General features: G+C 38.3%; 1 protein-coding gene across 1 annotated transcript; it reads right to left on the reverse strand.

Moving 5' to 3' along the window:
* Positions 1-12,790: 12,790 nt before the first annotated feature.
* znf326 (zinc finger protein 326) lies at positions 12,791-21,557 on the reverse strand. The gene is given in 14 exon segments (XM_039691419.2): positions 12,791-13,171; positions 13,173-13,241; positions 13,334-13,429; positions 18,120-18,250; positions 18,417-18,516; positions 18,616-18,763; positions 19,111-19,192; positions 19,297-19,342; positions 19,412-19,428; positions 19,593-19,758; positions 19,837-20,200; positions 20,422-20,494; positions 20,608-20,654; positions 21,277-21,557. Coding segments are annotated over 14 exon segments (1,398 nt in total). The 5' UTR covers positions 21,282-21,557; the 3' UTR covers positions 12,791-13,117.
* Between the last annotated feature and the right edge of the window lie 1,649 nt (positions 21,558-23,206).

Consider the following 23,206-nt stretch of genomic DNA (forward strand, 5'->3'; position numbering starts at 1 on the left):
AGCGCTGTTTGACGTGTTTGGGCTTTGATCACGCTCGGACAACGCTCGTGGGTGTGTCACGTTCTCTCAGTGGGAACGTGATCAACGCAATGTATAACGGTTGAGTGAGAGCTCAGTAGAGTGAGAGTCCCCTCATCCACAACCCAAACTATTTTCTCCACGTGAGATAATGTTTTGGCTGGTGGCCAGGGTGACCAAAAAGACGTCAGGTCTGGAACTAAACCGACGAAATTTCTGTCCACACCCCGTCTTTCACGTTGCAACCCACGTGGTCCAGAGTGAGTGGGCGGGGCAGTCCGCGGGCCCGCGTTCTCATTCGGTCCCCCAGCTGATGAAATCATGTTTATCGCCGCATCACAAGGTGAGCTGGAGTCCTCTGGAGATGGCTCGTCTGTGCTGCTGTCCTCGTATGTGCTAGCATAGCGAGTTTGATTCAGGGCTCACAGCTATGCTTCCTGGGCTGCCACGAGTATTGGGTTTGTGTGGAAAATTCTGCCATATCCCGTGCACTTAAGGCTGATGATTGATTTTGGGGGCTGGCGAACCCAAATCCTTTCTTCCCGGATGTGCATGAAGAGGCCGTGAGATCGTGGAAGTCTCCTTTGACTTATCACGATCACTCAGCATTCTCTTCCGTTTTCTCTGCCCTCGTAGAGGCCGCAGTCTAGGGTGCACTGGGGTTCCCCCCTGTGGAGTGTTCTGTGAAAACACTTATGTGTCCCCACAGTGCCTCCACCTGGTGTGGCAGCCCTAGGCACCCCTCCAATGCCTGTAGGTTCTTGTCTACTCCGGTGGCGGGGACCTATAGAGCTGCGGGGAAGGCTGCCACCTCACTGTATGTTATTGTCATTCTCATGGGTGTTCAATGACATGCACGAGGGTAGGGCTGATTCAGGGCTCATCCTTGAGCTGCCCGTCACCGACCTTGCTCTACGAGCGACGAAGGTGACCGCATGCTCCCTGAGTCAGGTGATGTCCACGCGTGTGGTCAGACATTTTTGGCTTAACCTGGTCGATGTGCGTGAGGCTAAGTGAACCAGTTCCTCAACTTTCCCATATCCCAGGCTGGCCTCTTCGGCAGCGCGGTCGAGAACACTGCCCAACAGTTCTCGGCCGCCCAGAAGCGGACTGTGGCTTATCTGACTCTGCGGTTTCTGCTACTACTAGCCGCCGGCTCAGATGCTTCGGTCCACTTGCCGCCGAATGCGCCTTCCTGCGACTTCCGCCCCCTCCCGTCCGGTCCCAGCAGCACCGGGCCGTGCCATGGAGGTGGTCGTAGGGAGGCGCCCCTGCCCGTACCAGCCCGCTGCATCGCTCCCGTTACGGGCAGCTCGGGTATGGCTTGCAGTTCTTCAGCGAGTGGTCGCAGGCCCACTCCTTCCCCCGGTGGAGGGCTGGGGGAGAATCTTTTCTTCAAAGAGCTGCATTCCATCTCCGAGCACACAGAGCAAGGTGAAAGTGCGCAATGGCCCCGTGCCTTGCCACTCTCATTCTCCTCTGTCTCTGAGGGTGCAGATGGGAGTCTGTCATCCCTGGACCACGCCACTCCCATCCCCCTCTATCGCCAAGCCCCCGGCAGAGCAGACCCCCGTGGAATGCTGGTCCTTCCCTGATCTTCTCTGTCGGGGCGCAGAGCTCGACTGTGCACCCGCGGGGGGGTAGCACCTCCGCGTCTGCTGGTCTCTCCGCCCCGCTGCCCCTCCGGGGGGACGTCTGTGGCTCGGATATCCCACTGCATCGGTTCTGGGAGCTTGGTTAGAGCTCCCCGGCCTGTCCCGCTGGGTCACCCGAACGATCAGACTCGGCTATGCGACTCAGTTCGCACGATCTCCTCCCCGTTCCGGGGAGTTCGCTTACGGTGGTCGGTGGCTATGCCCGATCATGAGAGCGGAGATTGCCGCCCTGCTGGCGAAGGGTGCAATCGAGACTGTCCCTCCAGCCGAGATGAGGTCTGGGCTTACAGCCTTACTTCATTGTCCCCAAGAAGACCAGTGGATTAGATCCTAGATCTTCGCGTTTTGAACCGTGCTCTGCCGGTCAAAATGCTCACGGCCAAACGCATTTTCGAGTGCGTTCGGCCTTAGGATGAGCCTTGGTTTGCAGCGATGCACCTGAAGGACGTGTACTTTCATGTCTCCATCTTATCTCAAAATCATGTGTTCAAAAGTCTTGTGAACAAATATTCAGTATGGGGTTATTAACTTATTTCAGGGGTATTTTTTCACTTCCACACAAACATAATTTCCTCAAAACAAAAAACTGTAACATATATGCTCCTCGCATATTATTGTAGCAGAGTTTGTGCTGAATACAATTGTATAAGTAACAGAAATAAGCACAAATGTCAGGGCATGTCAAAACACCTCCAGGGCCCAGAAAATACCTCAGACCCTATAGGGTTAAAAAAAAACTTTAAATACATTTGATTTTCTATTCAGGCAAATAAACTTGATAACTTCAAAGTGTTTTGAGAATGTCTATGTCCAATGGGAAAAGTCAGGCTGCTCTCCTACACCTCACAATTAGGAGAGTCATTCAAGGCATAATGAAGAAAGAGCTTTATACTTCACACGGCCAGTCAGTCAGAGATAATACTAACCAGAACACTCCTTTTTCCCCTCTCTTTCTACCCTTTACCTCTCTCTCTCTCTCTCTCTCTCTCTCTCTCTCTCTCTCTCTCTCTCTCTCTCTCTCATATATTCCAACACAGTCTCATGAAGATGCGTATCTATATCACGAGTGTCATTTCTCGTGGCATTTAAACGCCAAAAGTGTTTTTTTCGTGTATATGGTACGCACTAAAAAACCCTGGGTTAGGTTTAGGGGGGAGGGGGGTGGGGAGTTCGTGCGTATTATACGCAAAAAAGTGCGTATCATATGTACGCGAAAATCGCGTGCCAAATACACGCAAAAACTGTTTTTGGCGTATAAATGCCACGAGAAATGACATTCGTGCCATAGACACGAACTTTCATGAGATCGGGCTGTATATTCTGTCTGGCTCCCAATCTTTTCACATCAGCAACACTTAGCTTCCAGGCCTCGCTAAGGCATGAGACTCCTTGTATACTTTATTGATAATATATTTATGAACCGAACCTTAGAGGGAGGAGTATTAAACGAGTGAACGAATCGCAGCAGTTCACTTTGCCAAGCTGGCATATCCTTTTCATCAACAAAAATAACTCTTCAAAGGCAGTAAAAGCATGCTTAGAAAGTAAAGGGACATTTCAGCGAGTATAGAGAGAATTGTAGAGGTGGGGGTGGGACAGATATGATCCAGTATGAAACACCCCCACTCTCATCTAAAAGCTAAACCCAGCCTTTGAAAAACATACAGAGCCTTTAATAATTCAGTCTTTGGAGAGATTGAGTAGCTTCTTTAGCGTAAAAATCTGCAATCTCCTGACATAAGATCAGTCCCCACGGGGGCATCTTGCTGAGTCTCATGCAGTCTCCTTGAGTTCTCACATCACATCTAAGCACTGCGTTCCAAGACAGAATTCTGTTCTTACGGCATTCCCAATATTCCAAGATTACCTTCCAGATAAATAAGTATTGTTATAAACATTGACACATTTCAAAAATGGTAACAAGCTAATTCAGTGAAAAAGTTTAATGTATTGACAATTATTGAAGTTGACTGCCAACTTAATTGCTGTGCCCCTCCAATACTAGGCTGTAAATATTTTACAAATTTGCACCCTAAACACATTCATATTTTATCAGGTTTTTCAAGCAGTTTATTCTCAAAGCAAAGTGTTGGACTGCATAATTATTTCAGTTTAGCATTTTTTTTTTTGACCTATTACTTACATAAATACAAGAATTTTACTTATTGCTCCTTGGAGGGCTAATTTGAGCTAAGGCATGCATTAATTAATATAACCTAGATGTAAAAAGGATATCTCTAAATAAGCTCTTGGTGAACATCCAGGATGATTGCCTTCTTCAAAGGAAATTGGGACAATTATTGCACAGAAAGGTGGTTCATATTTTATGCTCTCAGATTCGCCCTCTTCAAATTGGTAGGTAGCCTGCCTTCTTGCAAATCTCAGGAGAACATGTTTCACATCTATCAGTAACCACAAATAATTACATTTCATTGGTGACGAAGGAGGTCAGAAGATGCTTGCAAAACACAGAGGGCCACATTAAGTTAGGGACCAGTTCAAGGACACACTACAAAACACTACCATGTGTTATTTAAAAAGTCAAACTGCTGATTAGGACACAAATAAATTTGCAAATGAGATGCATTCAATCTTAAATACTTCTATAAAAATATTCAGCCATTTTTAACCCTTTCTTTCCCATCCTAGTTTAGCATATTTTAGTGCCAACTGCCAGTGGAAGGCTTTTCTGCCAGACCCTGTTTTCTCTTTCTTTCTGTAACAAATGCATTGTCTGCTCATGCTAACCCAATCCATCACTCCTATTCTGGCCATGATAAAAGCACTTTCCTGGGGTGTGTTTTTTATTTTTGCCAGCACTGCTGTTCCTACAGCACTCGAGAGACCACACTGATGGACACTCTGGTCAACGTAGGCAAGGTGCAGAGGGATGGAGGAATACACTTCCTATGTGCGTCGCCTCCAAATATCACTCCAACACTCCCTCCCCCAGCCAACAGCTCTCCCTACAGGCCACTTCTATGTCCCTTGTGTCTCAGTATACTGACTCATCCTTATGATAACCTGTACACTATTAAATCCCCCAAAGGACCACAAGTCTGTCAATGTGCTGCTGTGACAAACAAGAGGGATGCTTTCAAGAAAAAAAAGTGGTGTTGAGGTGTTTATGAGTAAGCAATCAAGAAGCAAACAAAAAACACATTCTAACCAGAATTTACTCTGATAGCCTAGAATACAACTAAGGCCAGTGACATAAGAGTGTCCATTATTAAAAAATATTGTGTTCACATATGTAAGTGCATGCAACCAATGTATTCTTTAAGTTAATTTCCAGATGATTATTTTTTACCAGACGATTATCGTATCAATTGTCACCCTGGCATTTTAATTAAAATACTAAAATGTATTAGTCACTGTATATATAAATTGCATTTTAATGCATTTTTAAATAAAGATTAAAAAAATTGTCATGTCAATGAAGGGACTCTGTCTGAGATTTACTCCCATCTAGTGGTGCTCTCCAGCACCTCGCTTTTTCAAACGTGTGTTGCATCTACGGTAGCCGTCATGTACCAAAAACCTATGACAACCTATGTCTTCTAATAGCACTTTGTCGAGTTTTCCTTCAGGTGAACAGGTTTGTAATTTCAAACAAACTGCAACTTGACACAGCGAACAAACAAATGTTCCAGTATGAATTACTGACTGTGAAAAACATGAACTATTGTAATTGACGTTAGTCACACAGAAATAAATTAGGTCTGCTGTTAGGTTTCACAAAAGAAAGAGGATACACTTCTTCAGTCTCTGTTTATTTGGTAACTTCTTCTGTTTCTGTTTATATGGTAACTTAGTTACAGGACTTCTTTCTAAATGTGATTTAAATATGTCCTGTAACTAAGTTGGAGCTTTACCACTCTCTCAACTCCCAGTAGGCTACAGATATTTAGGCTACAGGAAACTCCTAAAAAGAAATTTGCTTTTTTTTTTTTTTTGGTAGTCAGGTATAAAGTGACGAGACGTAGGCTATCTGAAAAATAAAATAAAAACATGATTGTGATAGCCTTTATTACTGGTGTGATTTTTTCAAACGTTCACCATGTATTTTTTTTTTTTTTTACTATGCACAAACAGTGCAATAACACTATTCTATATTAAAATATATTCTTATCAAATTTTTAGGTTACAGAAAGTAAAATAACAAACCTTGTTTTTAATACCTTTAATACCTTACCTCTACTTTAGTCAAAAGCTGCTAACCGTTATTCATAATAGTCTGACGCTGGCTCTGAACGAAACCGTGTTGTGGAAACACGTTTGCCTAGTACTTTTTGATCCTCTCTGCTATTATAGTTTTTCAAGATGGTGGAATGACATGTATATAAAGATAATTAAGTCTTCATTTAAGAGGATAAGTCGGATAATTTGCAGAGGTATCTGTACACAACTGAGGACATAGTTATGAATAAAAATTGATTTTAGATAACAAATGACATAAAGTTACACACAGTCCCTTAAAATGGCCGCTAAGGATATTGCTAGATAATTAAATGGAAGCATGATCACAGAACTCTACAAAAAAATCTATGATAAGGCTATACATTTATGTAGGCAATTGCTTTACAAATTCTTTTGGCATTGTTTTAACAGATATCATTTAGACGTTTTAAAGCTTGTTTTTATGTGCAAGCTTTGAGTGATGTGGAGAGATGTGTGACTATGTATTTGCAGCAATTATGCTCTATTAAATCTATTCAAATTAGAGTCTGTTTCAGGTTCCCCCTGACAAAATGAAATGTGATTTCTAAAATGTTCTCTCGTATTTGCTGCACAAAGAAGCCATTGGGGATAGCGAGTGATCGCTGGAGAGGGAAGTGGGCTGGAAGGCAAATCTAGGTGATGTGTATGTTCTTATAGTGCCCCTGGGTCTATCTTGGGTAGGCAGGATCTGACAAAAAGATCTGTAAGGAGGAAAAAAATCCTCCACTCTGCTCAAGCACGGTAAATTAAGCCCAGCTAAAGATTCTTACTTAAAGCACACCCTCAACTCTCGTTTTCTACACCCTTTCTCCCAACAGTCGCAGGAGAAATTACCAATTGTTTCATTATATAAACTCCCAGAAGTACCTGCCGTTAAGACCTGTAGGTTCTGGCGCTGTCCCAGGCTGGCCTCCCTCGGGTATTTGTTCAAAGGGAAACTCCATTGAGCCTCCCGGGGATGTTTAACTGATTGCAACAATACGTATTTAGACTATTAACTTCTGTGGGAATTCAACAAGTTTGGTTCTGTCAGAAGCTGAATTTAACTGTCAGTTAGCTTTGCTTTCAATTGGCAGGTGTTTTTTTTTTTTTACTTGTATTTCTTCTAATAAACATGCGATTACCATTGGTGTGGTGAGACAGAATTTTAAGTTGAGAATTCTCAGTTTATCTCAATCAATTAGATGATGGTCAAATATTACAAAAATGGAAATTGAAAGCCTTATTTGATTCTTCATATCAAAGGTTAAGGTATTTTTTATGAGAGGAAGGATCAATTATTAAATGTTTTCAGGGGTGAAATATTAAGTTGAAGTATATCATTTAGGGTTTCACATGCAGATGTAATTCATATTGTTTAGGTTCAACATCTTTAAATATAGCAATTTGAAACTGAAATTGATTAAATTGAATTTATTTAAACCTAATTGTGCTAGTTGTGGATAAATGGATTGAATTCCCCCCTGCTATGACAGTGACATATGATGGAATATAACAAGAGCTTTACAAAAGAGAACAGTTATGTGTCAGTTGACATCAAAAGACAAAAGCCAGACTGACACTGAAATGAATCTTTGAATATGTTCAAAAAACTCTTCTGCTGAACACCGCAAAGCTATACTATAGCGCCCTCTGTCTTTTACAACTAGAACACAAATCTTCCAGCTAATAGAGACCAAAACATATTACAAATCACATTTTGATACCAATAAAAATATTCTCTTTATAGCTACTCCAGCTTTCTGACCTCACACAACCATCAAAGGAAAGCAAACTTACCACTTTGTATCCTTGAAAGTGGAGCGATGCATGCATGAAAACTGTTAGTTTGGTTCCATAATTCAATAAGTTTACATTTTGAATAATTTATGATGAAAAATGTAAAAGTTTAAGAAGCCATACAACACAAACAAAAGTTATTTCTGGGGGGAGGGGGGGAGCATGTCTGCATGGTGCCCTGCTGGTGTGTAATTTGTGGTGAGCTGTTCTGGCCTTTTCCAGGCCTGTTTGGGCCAATGATTTTCTCTTGTCTCTGTGTAGCACTGACCTTCTGAAAGGCAGCTGTGTGGTTAAAGCAGTCAATTTCCAAGGCCTTGTATCTGAACTGAAAACTCCATTATAGATTTTACCTCTGGGGGAACCAGAGGCCTTGCAAGGTTTTTCACAATTTTACCTGTGGAAAAAAACTAAAAGGACGGGCCACTCTCGAGAGGGCTGCTTAGGGTTGATAGGGGATTGTGAGGGACTGAGGGTGCCAGGTGTGTACCCCAGGACACCAGCCTCATCTTCATGTGATAAGAAGGGAGGGAGGCAAGAGCGAAAATGGAGCTTTAAAAACATTCGGATGGCACTGAACCCTTGACATGACAAGGCCAGCACCTGAGGGAGAGAACAAGAACATAGCTCAGAATCTGATAACAGCTACGTGGAGTTTAAAACACCTCCTAGCAGGAGCAAAAGAAGAGAGACGGAAAAGGATATATATATATATATATATATATATATATATATATATATATATATATATATATATATATATATATGAAGAGTTCAGATGCAAAAGCCTAAATGCCATTTGAAATTTTCTTCTTTAAAGGAACACTCCGATTTTTTGGGACTTTAGCCTATTCACCTTACCCCCCAGAGTTAGATAAGTCCATACATACCTTTTTCATCTCCGCGCGTGCTATAAGTCTGTTTGACGCACCCACCGCTAGCCTAGCTTAGCACAAAGACTGGATGTGAATGGTTGCAGCTTTCATACTAATCCAAATGAGTGACAAAATAACGCAAACGTTTTCCTATTTACATGTTGTGGTTTGTATAGTCACAGAGTGTGCAAATATCAAGGCCATATGAGACACAGACATCTTTTGACCGTATAAATACTATATTTTCTGAAGGCGAAGCACTGCTACTTGGGCAGAGTGATAACAATCACCTGAGACGCACCGTGACGAGGAGCAGAGAGTTCGCTTCGCTCAGCGTTGGAATAAAGAGTCAGCAATAACGTTAGATAGAAAAGCAAGGTTTATCATGGGTGTTTGCTTTATTGTATGAGCTGTGACAATAAACAGGGGAGACCAGGTAATACAGTACCATGTTTAATTGATTTCCAACCAAAAACGCACCCAGATTTATAAATATCACATGAATAAATAATTATTATTACAGGAATCAATATATTTTAAATGAAATTTATTAGCTGAACCGAATGTATTCAACAGTAGCCTATATAATATACAGTATTGCATTACTATAGGATAGAATAAGGGGAAAGTAATAGCACAAATTGTTTTTGCACAATGAACTCACAGCCTATCGTACCTTTTTGCACGCTCAAGTTCGTTATTTCCATGGTTATTTCAAATTTAGGCTACTAGGCGTGCCGCGCGCAGGGTGCAAGTTCAACGCGGTGAACGCGCTCGTTTTTTTCCCCAAGCGCGTCCGCACCGCATCAAGATAAAAACATATTCATACCCTAATCATATAATAGTGTCACTAACGTTACATTAGATCTGGCTAAAGGCACTGTTACAGTAGGTCATCTAAAAACATAACGGAACACTTACCTCAGCCGCAGGTGATCCACTTGTCCTGTCTGTGCTATCGATGGGATGGCCGTATCCTTCAGCACATTATGGTCCATGTGGCAAATTCCATTTTTTCAAAATAGTTGTCCTCATTGAAATGTACCGAGCAAACGTAATGTCCCTTGATAATCTTAGGTGTGTTTGGATAAATATCCAGAGTAAGTTAGCCATTTCTTCATCCAGTCAGCGTTTTTAGTTGGAATTCTGTAAAACATGGTATTACCTCCCCTGTTTACAGTCGCAGCTATTTACAATAGAGCGAAAACCCATGACTCTAAACTAGGCTTTTACTATTTATAAATTGCTGACTCTATTACCCAAACACTGAGCGAACTCTCCGCTCCTCACCACGGCGTGTCTCCGGTGATGCGGTTATTACGCCGTCAAAGTAGCAGTGCTTCGCCTTCAGAGAATAGTTCCCAGGTTTTATACGGTTAAAAGATGTCTGTGTCTCATTTGACTTTATTATTTGTACATTATGTGACTATACAAACCACAACATGTAAATAGGAAAACGTTTGCGTTATTTTGCCACTCATTTGGATTAGTATGAAAGCTGCAACCAGTCACATCCAGTCTTTGTGCTAAGCTAGGCTAGCGGTGGGTGCGTCAAACAGACTAATAGCACGCACGGAGATGAAAAAGGTATGTATGGACTTATCTAACTCTGGGGGGTAAGGTGAATAGGCTAAAGTCCCAAAAAGTCGGAGGGTTCCTTTAATGATGATTTTTATCAAACTTGTATATTTAAGTTCAGTAATTTCACTTAAATAACAATTAATAGGTAATTATCATTGCCATTTAAGTGAAATCACTGAACTTAAATATACAAGCTTTATAAAAATGATCATTATAGAAGACAATTTCAAATGGCACTTAGAGGCTTTTGCATCTGAACTCTTCATATATACATACATACAAAGAATGAGCAAGTAACAGAGGGTGGGAAAGATGGAGGCCTCCGAAGAATACAAGTAACAGTTATTAAGAAAACCAACAGTTTTCTTCCCTTGAACCATGTGTACTAACAAGCCAGGCAGGGGCCAAAGACTCAGCCAGATCCTATCAGGACATCTGTCACTTTGTGGTGACAACCTCCTTTAGATAAGTGACAGGGCCTTAGTGCTCGTGGGTGCATGCTGGGGGAGGGTTCCTTCACTCTGAGCAATAGAGAGACCACTACATCCATCAAAGTCATGCAGAGGATGCCCTTTTTAAAACAACTTGTCCCAATTACAGCCAATAATCACCAAATGGTGCCCAGAACACCCAGGCAGGGGCATCTGACATCAAAGACGCCAAGTGAAAATGCCCGCGTGAGGTTTGTGTGGCAATTAGAGGACGTAAGCTGCATTTCATCACCAAATGTTTTCAAAATAAGTCTTAATTTAGAGGTAGTGAGTAAGAAGAAAGACACTGAGAGAGAGATTGTAAGAGAGGGAGGGGGAGATGCCCTAAAGAAATCATTAAAGCATAATTACTGCTCATCATCTCTGCAAGTGCTTACAAAGTGCCAGTTCTGGATTTGTGCTCTTTACCCTTGGGCAGCAACACACACACATAAACATACACACAGACACAAATAAATCCAAGGCCATAGCCTAGATAAAAGTTTTACAATCAATCTCTCACTGGGTTTAATGCCCAATTAAAATTGTTGCTTCAGCATCTAGTCTATCTACTTGCCCCTGTCTCAAAAGCAACACTTAAAATCTTTGTATACTAGTAGTTATTTTTGGTCTTTTCTAATGGACTATCAACATACATTTATTGTGCCTGTCACTTGTCGGTAAGTTAAAGGTTATGCTAATAAAGTTAGTTTAGCATAGTGATAGTTTTACGATTTTTATGAAATCAAATTATTAAGTTTTTTTTTTTTTGTTTTTTTTTTGGTTAACTCTGGGAGGCATGCAAGACTGCTTTCTTTGCTATTCCTGATGACTTCATCAATAAATTGTGTGAATCCTTGCCAAACCGCATGGATGCAGTCCTTCAAGCTCATTGAAGTCATACAAGATATTAAATTTGGATCTCACAGCACCACTATTTAATTTGCTGACATATTTTTGTATATGCAGTTAATTTGTTCAGTTTCTGTATAGGCGACAAAACTTTTGTCTTGCCAAAATTTGACCTTTCTGTCTTGTTTAAATGATAAATCTTCTTTCAGTGAAACTAATTTATTTCAGTGCATTAAACATCATTTGGGAGAGTTTTAGCTTTTCATATGAGCTATTTCTAACACCAATTGATTAATTAAAAGTCAGGTTAATAGCAGGTGTTTCTACAAAATAGATAAGCGACAAGACTTTTGTCAGGGACTGTACATGAATGATTTAAAAACAAACCTATGTGAGCGGTCGATAGGACGTCTATCTATATGATGTCTATCCTGACAATACACAACAACAATAAAAATGGTTTGTCCCCTTCTGAGATTTCCGATGTAGACCTTGTGTTTCATTAAAATTATTATATATATATATATATATATATATATATATATTTTTTTTTTTTTTTTTTTTTTTTTAAAAAGATGCAGTGGAAAATGGCATGAGAATGGTGATCAGCAAATTGTTAGTCTGGTTGTTTAATAAGAACATAAATTCTGTGTGTCTTATTGTTTAACGGTTTTAATAACAGTATGTATTTTGGGCTGGTATTTTTTAAAACAGGTGGGTTTTAAGCAGTAGTTGGATGGAAATCTTTATCTGGGAACTATCACCGGAAATCGCCCGCTCCCCATTGAAATGAACAGTATCGTGTAGCTTTGTCGCTAGTGTGAACGGGGCTTAAGAGAAGAAAATAAGCTTGTGCATTTGTGAACTTAGAGATGCATGTATAAGGATGAAAACGCCTAGGTAGCATATTGGTTTCTTCCCTGTAAATAAAACAAGGTCAAAAAGAACTCGTCATCTGAGACTAAAATAAAGGAAATTAACTTTTATCTAATTATCTAATTGAATTACAATCTTTCTAATTCCTAACCGTCTTCACGTTTGGAACCATGGATTTGATTTTATACCATAGCAGATTTGTGTTTAAATTGCTTGTATACAGTAGCTGCCATTAGTTGTTTCCTCCAGAAGAGGGACCTCCAGTTTTCAGTTGTAATGCTCAATGTTGTAAAATATATTTTCACAGCAATCACATCTGGTGTAAAATGAAAATTGAATGGTCAACACATCTCATCCTAGAACAAACCTTGAAAAGGCAAATTTCCAATGCCAAAAATTATCGGGAGCAACAAAATCTAACACCTGCATTCAAATATAATACTGTAAAGTTTAATGGCACTCAAAACAGTGGTAAAAAAGTTTTACTCCAACCATGCATATATAGGCCTACTACAGAGACAGTACAACTTGACTCAAGTAGACAGAACTTTTCTCAGACTGCACTGTGAAGAGTACACTTTTATTTTAAAGAAAGAAAGAAATTGCCTACACTTTGAGAGGAAAACTAGCCGATACTAATAAGCATGAATCAAAGAGGACTGAATTATGAAAATCAAAATGACAAAAAATGTATCTTAGGCCTTTTACATTACAAGGTCATCTGAGCATTTTCAGTTATAGAACAAGAAACTACTGTAGAATGAGCCTTTCCCACTTTTCTCTTTTTCTCCATTCAATACTTATATCCATTATTAGAGTCAATGTTCTTTTCATCTTCCTCTGCCCTAATCAGATTTCTCTGGGTCCTGAGAATCCGAACTTGTGTCTTTGGCATCAGTTGCAAATGGATCTTCTCCCTGTCAAATCAAAAGAGAAATAACTTCACATATTCTTTAAAAAAAAAATTAAAACCTTATTTTGTGTTTCAATATGCCACAAATGTTGTTACCTTCATGTACCTCTCATAGCGCACTTTCACATTATCATTATTTATTATGGCTTTGGCTGTGACCACGCTGTCTCTTTTTAACTGCTCCTTGTAAGCCTTTGAGGGGGGAAAACATCATATACAAGATATATACACTATTATAATATATACAACCCAACCAAACACACCCCTCACTTCATTGCTCTGCCCCAAAATGCACAAACATGCAATGCAAGAGTGGATGTCCCCTTATCATAACTGAAGCGAAGCAAAATAATGATTCGCAAAATAATGTGAAGATGACGAACAAACAACAAGGAGAACAAAAAAAGAGCACACAGTACACAACAGTAGTATACAAACAAAAGTTTGTTTTTTCTGTTTTAACCGAAAACTCTTTTAAGTTCACACTACACAAACTTTAAAAACGTGAACCTGTGAGAATGCTGATGGCGTGCACATGCATATTAAGAGTTAATTCTTGAATATGTGAATTTACGTATTGAATATACCTTCCCTGAAATACCATCCCTCAACAAACTACTTGTCTGGCCTTAAAATTTATAATACAGAATTTTATCGCTTTGACGTAGCCATGTGAACCGGAATTATACCGACAACGATTATCTGTACAAAGGATGCCTTCACAGGAAGGGACTAGTGACACTTTTCAAACGAGCCAGGGAACTGCTGAGGGACAAACCTGGCGTCAAGTACGGTCTACAGTACCCAGAAAAATTAAGGATCTCATTCAATGGCAAGGAACATTATTTCACGGATCCAGACAAAGCCATCAAGTTCGCAGAAAACTGCTTTGGATCCAGGCGATTGCTTTAAAGATGTCACGCATCTGAGACGAGTGCCAACCATACAACACTCTCTAAGTGTAGTTATTTTGTTATGATAAGTGTAAAATTTTCATAACCATGATTCGCTACATATATTCCTATCTTTCCTTTTGATTTTTCTAAATGTTCTGAGATGTTCTTCTGAAATTCTCTGTGGAGTTGTGTTGATTATTGTTTGGTCAACAAATAAGATATTTATGTTAGATTTTATTTATTTTTTTTAAGAAATTTTATTTATCACTCATTGCTGTTCTGATACTAATTTGTTTATTTTCAATTTACCTTGTCTCGCGCCGCTGGTTCTAACTGTCAGTCAAAATGACGAGGTTGTTATACAAGTTGGCGATTGGGCGGGGTGGGATGTGGACCTGTTTAAAATATTTCAAGATGGTAATTTGCGTGGTGATAACGATATATTAGGTGTATATCGTTATCTGTTATCAGACACGATGATGTACATACAGTAAGAGCTTCGTTGTGCAGTGTAACGCAGTTTCTGTTCTCTCTAAAGCCCGGAACTCGTCCGCTCTCGTCGAGGTAAAAATCTGCACTTGAACCCACCAAGAGAAAGCAGCCAACTGTCAGCTATAATGTGCGTTCTGCACCTGCGTTTAATATGCCAACTGTCTATTTCTGCTGATATATTCGTCTATATTCGTCATTCAAAAAGGAAAACCGACGCTGCCAGCTGCAGATACACATAACGTAAACAAAGCAGCGCGTGCTTACCGTTTAGAATATCAATCCTGCTAAACACTTTCTTTAAATAAGATTATTTTCATCCTACTTAAAGAAACGATGTGAAGTTGATATTTTAGTCACTGGCTTGTACTGATGCATAAACAGTATCGAACGATTTTGAGAGAAAGATTAACTTACCTGTCTCCTGCCTGTTTGGACCAAAACTTTAGGAGTTGAGTCGGCGCATTTCCAGAGAAAATAAAATTAACCCATTGTTTCTTCAGAGGCGCGGATGAAGGAACTAAAAAATATATCTCTCTTGGAAATACTCAAATCTCCAATTTCTCTAGGAAAAAATAAAATAGCGCCTGCGCGTGTTCATACTTCCTGTGTTCCTAGCTCGTTTTCTCATGGTCGGGCCAAATTCTCTGGACGGGCAAAGCAGAGAAAGGGGAGTAACCTTTCCCCCGTATGACGTTATATAGGGGGAGATTCAAGATCAGCGCGTCTGAGATGCAGACGGATGCAGAGAAGAGAAAAATAGCCAAAGCTCGATTTACACCGATTGAAAATTCTAGACACGAGGGGACCAAATACAGTCTAGGGGAACTCATATTAATGTTAAAAAAAAAAACATCAGAAAATGAAAATTTCATGTCAGGGGAGCTTTAAGGAGGACTGGGAGAAAGAACTAAGAGTGGAAATTTCAGAGGAAACTTGGCAGAAGAGTTTAAAAGATAGTAATGGACATTCTATTAATTCCAGACACTGCCTTATTTAGTTCAAGGTCATTCACAGACTGGAAAATTCTATGCAGTTTCTTATTTGAATAATGCAAAGTGTTTTACCTCTTTTGCCGCTTCTCCGTTAGTACCAGTACCAGCTTGACTTGACTCGGCTTGCTTTTTGCTCCGTTTTCCATTGCAGGCAGTACCGCCACAAATAGTACCCGGTTGTCATAGCGACGCCTTTCGTTCCTAGTTGCCCCATCAAGCTCTCGCTGGATCCTCTTTTCGGCAACCAAACAAAGGAAAGTCTGCACCTCCTGGTTTGACCACGGCGTATTTTTCCGACTAGCCATAATAATAGTAGTAAGTTTAGTAACTATCTCTGGCCAAACTATTTAAAAATGGCGGGGTTATACTTGATACTCCATCTGGCACATGCAATGGTGACGCAGTGAATAGTGATGATTCTATCAGACCAATTAGCAGTCGGCATTGTTTTCATGTCACATTTTAGTAATGCCGCAGCTCGCTCAGAACCTCGTCGGAGGTGATACAAAAAAAAAAAAAAAAAAAACCTGAAAGCAGGTACAACTTTTACACAGTCGAAAACCAAACAAAGGCGAGCAGAGTTGAGGCGAGTCGAGCTGGTACTGTGTAGTGGAAAAGTGCCTTTTGTGATAAATGTAGTAGATGCTGATTTGTCTGATAGTTTTGTTTTTTGCTCCTAGATACACAGTAATTGGAATAAAATGTTTGATGTGCTTTCAGAAATTTTTAGGGTGCAAATGCAGCCGGACCCGGCGCCAATCATTCTGGGACATTCTGAACATATCCATCCATTGTCAGGAGCACAACACAAACTGCTTGCATCTAGTTTAATTACTGTTGTTCTGGAAGAAAAAGGAGGCTTCTACTGTCAAGTTACGGCTTGGAGAGATGTCTTATACTTTACATTTGGAACAAATTAGATACTGTTTGAAGGGAAAATTTGAGCAGTTTGACCAAATCTGGCACCCTTTCAGCTGTTATCTTGATGGAAACCATGTGGATGAATGCATCATTTTGTTAATGTTACATTTTAACATTCCTTCATTATAACTTTTCAAGTCAACGTAAATAGGTCAGGTATGGGATGGTTTGTTTATATTGTAAATTAGTATTTTTTTTAATTGTCTTACAATAAAACTTGACAAAAAAGTGATTCACAATTTAACAAAAATTGTGTAATTTAGCTCTAAAGTTAAAAAAAAAGTAAAAATAATTCACAACGTAAAACCAAAAATTATTCAGACACGATACATTTTTATATTTTTTTACTAGTGGATGCAAGACACTATAGTTCATTTATTTAAGTGAGGATAGCAAAATAAAGTAAACTATGACATATTATACCCAAAAATTATTCATACAGTGGACTACCATTCAATTTTATAAAAATGGGACCAATATTATTCACACTTTGACTTGACCACGTTAAGTGTTTTTTTCTTGAATTGCTAATGCGACCTTTTTAAACCACAGACTGAACAATATTAGGCACTGGTTGGAGCTAAATTGGGATTATCTGATTGTGTATTTAAATTGAACAGCTGACAGCTATTCAACCTAATTAATTTGAGAAAGTCAAACAGAAGGATGGCCAAAACCAGTGAAATATCAACTGATTTGATTACTCTAAGTTCTTGTCATATTTTATAACTATTTTCTAAACTATAGCGAATAAACTGTGATAATGTGGGAAATATTGAAGGTATCTGAATGAATTTAGGTTTGAGTGTATAAAACAGCAAAAATAGCTAAATATTCAGTGGTCTATTAATGGTCTTGACCATTTTTATCACAAATCATTAGATATGAAAGTACCAATAATTGCACAAATACTGTAAACAAAGTACCTGGCCTTCCCCAACTTTCAGACAGCTTTTTACCAGAAGAATATTCAGTGTTGTTCCACTCAATGTTAATGGCTTCAAGTAGTTGAAAAATGTCTCCCAGTTTGTTTAAGTTTAATGTCAGATTTTTTTGGCTTACTACTAATGTGAGCATTAAATGACTTTTCACAGTGAAGTAGATCACTTTTTTTAGATCAGCTAAAAAAAAAAAAGGCTCGCCACACAATGACGCCTCTTTCCTCTTGTGTTTCACCTCTCCAACTTTCATTGTGATTCAACTGTTTCATTGTGATTCATCACTCCACATTCAACTTCCCATATTCTGCCAAAAAACTTTATTCTGTCTTTGATGCAGTTAATTTTTAAGTAGTGCATTTGCTAAAATTTAGCTAATTTTCTGATCAATAATTTGCAATATATTTATACACACACGTACACGTTTTTTGTTGGATGCCATTCATACTGAAACTAAATGAAAGCATGCCGAGGATTGGTACGCAAACGGTAGCTCAGGTAGGTCAAAAACACAAGAGGAGAATTCAACAGTATATGCATATATATATATATATATATATATATATATATATATATATATATATAATATAAATAAACATGAAGGTTTTGGATATTTAGAAGAGACAGAAGAGAGATACCTTACCATTTTGCTCTTGAGGTGAGTGAGTGAATGAAGATGTTGCTGTACTGAGCTGAAAACCACAGGAATGTGACTGTCACATGGAACACAGTAAACCACCTCCATCCTTCTCATGTAATCATCTTCTGTCACCCCTGTAAGATAATGAAGTTTGAATAAAGTGTTAATAATCTTTTTTGTAGTAAGCTAATAAAGCCTATTTTCATCAAGTGGGGGAAATACCTGTATGTGTTGCAATATATTTTGCAATATAATACAATGCATTTTCATATTATGCGCATTTATAACGTTACGTCATACCTTCCATTATTTTCACCCACTCATCTTTGCTTCGTCCACAGGAAAACTTTAGTTTGTGTAGAGTAGAGACAGTTTTATGAAATTTGTGAACCATGCAATCCTGTGCAATATTAAAACAGGGTAAATGTACATCAACAATTATAATACAAATCCATACAAAAACCTAAAACAATTAAAAAAAAAATATTTAAAATCTTACATGCAAAAAATTGATGACCTTGTCATCAAATTTGGCTTGCCGTCTTATATAGTCAAGAGTCTCTTTGTGATGCTGGCTTCCAAAGTGTTTCTCAATGTCTTTGTCTTCAAACGTGTGGAATTTACAAAAAGCACATGTAAAAGCCAACCTAAAAAAAATAATAATAATAATTGTGAACACTAAGCTGACATAAATTTGTTTTTACCTTGACATTTTAAGTATTTTTATAACTACTAATGTAAACGTACCATTTGAACTATTTTGTATTAGCAAGTGAATTTAAATTTTTTAGCCTTTCTGCAGATTTCACTGTACACAATTCAACATTTCACTGCCTCCAAAAATACAGCAGAAATCCTCAAGTCCTACCTCAAATAATACATTTTAAAAACATATATTTTTTAATATTTTTAATAATTTAATTAATATACAACCAATGAATGTAGATGCGGGTTAAAAACAAGTGATGCCCTCACTTGAAATGTCAGTGTTCACCTGTGCTTATCTCCATATTTTTCATGATTCTTCTCTCGTCGCCTTCTGCGCTTCTCTCTGGTTCGAACTTTTTTACCAAGGTCTGCACGTAATATTAACCCATGCTTGCATTCAATTATAGTGTTAACAACAACTCCCCCCCCCCCCATATAATAAACAATGAAAATATTAAAGCTGTTATTATACCATGCTCTCCAATCGTTTCCTTGCTATTGGAAGAAAAGCAACGGTCCTGTGGAAAATAAAAACTGTAGTATCACAGGACTGATTATATAAGGCACCTTTGATTGTAGATTCTTACCTTTGAAATGTGTGGTCCTAAGAAAAGTAAACAAAGTAAAGCATCATTTGCATTTTTAGCATCACTGCAAAGCAGTATTTTTGAAAATTACAGTAAAGAACATGCAACAATTTAGCAGTGGAAACTTTGTTTTGCCATTTTTTAAACCATGTTTGGTCTATCAAAGCAGCACATCACATACCCACAATGCTGCTGATGCTGGGACCTGCTTTGACTATCCTCTTTTTTTTAACCAACTTGCAAGGAGGCACTGGTTCCATCATCTTCCTCTTGGTCCCTCTAAACACTAGAGCAGGTGATGTAGAGTGGTATCTTTCTATGCAAATAGATGGGTTCTGACTTGAGCACTGCAGAAGAGAACATACACAATTCAACACTAAATGTCGTTGATTTAGTTCAAATGATAAACTAGACACAAGGCGTACCCTAACAGCTTGTCCTTCAGCCTCAGGTACGACAGCGCCTCTCCCCCGGTAGGTTCTGTGCACGTATGGGTGCATGTCTCTGCCCCGTGAGCCAATCGGCGCTGGCTGGGAGTGTGAGGGGGAGAACAGGCTGGAGGAATCAGAGAGATTGGAAGTGGAGTATTGACTCTCTCTGCCGCTGTCTGAAAAGGGAGACCTGGACCTCTGGGAAGACATGGCATAGGGCATTTCCCAGTTTGACAAGAGGTCTGCAGCCCAGGTGGATGAACAGGAGTCAGTGTACCCTCCATTAGAATGGTCAAAAACACTATCTGCATCTTCAGTGCTCAAGGCCCTGTGTTCAGAAGACTCACTGGCACCATATCTGTGAAAAAAACAAAACAAATGGTGGCACATTACAAATATATAAAATGTTTAATTGAAATGTTCAACTTTAATTTTAGTATTTATTTTTAATTAAGTTTTTCAAGCCTTTGTGTTTATAATTATTAAGCTTTTTTAAAAGATCTTTAACAGTTTATATAGGAAAGCGATTTCTATTGCCTGCTAATAAAAGCACAAGGAAGATCTTCTGACAGTTCTTACCTGTCAGAGCTATTGGTCTCTAAGGACTCAGAGGATGCAAACAATCCAAATAATGGCTGACTGTAGCATTTCCCTGGACATTTGAAAAGTGAAAGTGATTATTTGAGAATGTACCTTATTCATAACAATAAACACAAGACAGCTGTAACATTTAGCAACATAAGAGTGAGAGATTTATGTAATTACCTGGATTTTCAGCCGAAGACGGGAACATTTCTTCTTTATCGCAAATCCTTTAAAACAGATTGTATTAAAGCCCTGCTTAAATATAGATTATTACCAGCAGCAGGACACAGCACAGCATAGCATCAGCCTAAGCAGGGGAGTGTGTTACCTACAAAATGTAAGCTTTTAATTCAATATGTTTTTAAATGAGCCATAAATAATGATAGAGCAGGGTAAACTTCCATAAGATTCAGATTTTAAGTGAGCCTTGTGTGAATTTTGCCCTTGTGTTTGCGTCCTCTGATCAAGATTTACTTGTCAGATCGACTGAAACTGGCCAGTACATTTTGTAGCCTACCATTACTTCTATTCTTTTTTTTCTTTTTTGAACAGAATGTGTTTTGTGGTGAGTGTGAAATGTTACATTGTGTTTCTTTACCAACTCCAGGCATACAGTCGATTTGAAACTTTTTGAATAATGGCTTCTTTCTCAAACATGTATGTAAACCCAAAGGCATTACATTTAATAATTAAATACAAATACCTTAGTTAAAGTTCTAAATACATGTGCAAGTCACCATAAATACTGAGCCCGTTCCCAATTTAAAACGTACGAATCCTTTCGTCTCAATTAGGCTATTAATATTTTATTTTTAACGAAAGCAACGTTATTTTCAAATGCACACTTACCACATAAACGAGGATCAATCAGTGTCCTACTCATAGGTCCTACTGCGCTAAATTAAAGCAGGTGTCACTGAAATCATTTCCCCCTGGAAACAAACTAAACAACAGTGTCAGGCAACTTTGAAACCGTTTTTTTTTTTTTCAACAACACTACTACTTCATAACCATTTCAAGTTGTCTTTCTCTAGAGGGCGCTTGTCGTTCACAAACAGATTTGAGACTGCCTCGTTCACGTTTTGTAAAACATATAATAGCCCTACTTATTTTAATACTCTAAATGTACGGATTGATACATAATTGGAATATAATAAAGGTAAAATTGAATTTATAAGTGTAAAACTGCCTAGAAAATCTTTTTCAGTAGACATTCTCTGTCACAACCACGTGACATGACCTTATGGGTGGAGTTTATATCTAGCTCACCCTCGCTAGACGCTGGACAATAATTTACACCCAGTAATAAAAAAAAATAAAAAATAAAAAGAAAATTACACCCAGTAACAACACAGAGTAACAAAACAGTTAAATGTGAGAATATGTTAACATAAGATACAATTCGAGGACTTCAGGCCCACCAAATTCCACCATGCTGTGGTAGCCTCTGCTTCATTAGAATTCACAAAAACATATTCATAAAATTAATACATAGTATGAATTAATTCATAAAATAGTATTAATCTTGTTATCAAAGATTGTTTATTATATGCAAAAAAAGAGCAACAAAACATTTTTTTTTTGTAACAAAGACGTTATTGTTATTCACCTCTAGAGGGAGCTAAACGACTGCAATAATTCGGCTACAAAAGCATATGAAGAGTTCAGATGCAAAAGCCTCTAAATGCCATTTAAAATTTTCTTCTAAAATGATCATTTTTATCAAGCTTGTATATTTAAGTTCAGTAATTTCACTTAAATATATATACAGTAACAGTTAAATATACAGTTTTTACATTATAAAAGTCGCCCACAAATATAAACCTAACTGCATTTGTTCCTGTATGTTTTGATAGCGAGGTCCTGTATTAAAAAGTTTTACTTTGGGTCTTGCGGCTTAACCTCCTCCTCGTATACTACATGGCATGGGTTCTACTTTCTTTAAACTGTAATTCAAATATAAATGTTTAAAACAGCACAGACACCAATGTATTTATTTTCAATGTATTTATTATATTAAAAATTGCAAGTTGCAAATTGAGCATACTTTAAAACAAAACATCTCAGATTAGGAGCAAAGCAGACTATACTTCACTCTCCTTTCCATCAAAAACAAAAAGGCTAAACCATGAAGGGATGCAGTATCAGGCTACATTCAAGACTGAAGTAGCTTTCTGAAAAATAAAATTCTGAAAATAAGTACTCAGTTGAAATGAACAATAAGTGTACCTGAATGGACACAATGTATTTGTTTTGATGGAATCATTTAGTTAAATTAAACTTTTTGTAGGCTATAGAAATTGAACATACATTAATAAATCTCTTATAAATGAAAACAAACATTCATTCAAAACATCAAACAGAACCATTTTAACAGTGCAACATAGTTACATTTTACAAAACCTACAAAGTAGTTTAATTTCAACTCACGCAAAACATTGAAACCCATCTTTAGATTGACATGTGGTTATGATTATTGTTAGTCACACATGTATCAAAAATGATTTTCAAGCCTCATCTGGCAAGACATCAACAAGTCTGAATATTCTTGAGGGGTCAAAAAGATACCAATTACAGATCAGACCCTGCAGCATTTCAGAGGGACAAATATAACAGTGTGGGAAGAATAATTCCAGAAAGTCTTCTTTGAAATGTGAAAAAGACAAAAAAAAATAAAAATGTGAAGTTTGTGTCCTTTTGAACTCCTTTTGGTTTGGTTTTAAAATAACAAAAACAACAAACTTTATTCAAAATTATTTAATTCATGTTCAAATCATTT

Source organism: Pimephales promelas, chromosome 8 (genome assembly GCF_988280905.1).
Source record: "Pimephales promelas chromosome 8, fPimPro1.hap1.1, whole genome shotgun sequence".
Classification (NCBI taxonomy): domain Eukaryota; kingdom Metazoa; phylum Chordata; class Actinopteri; order Cypriniformes; family Leuciscidae; genus Pimephales; species Pimephales promelas.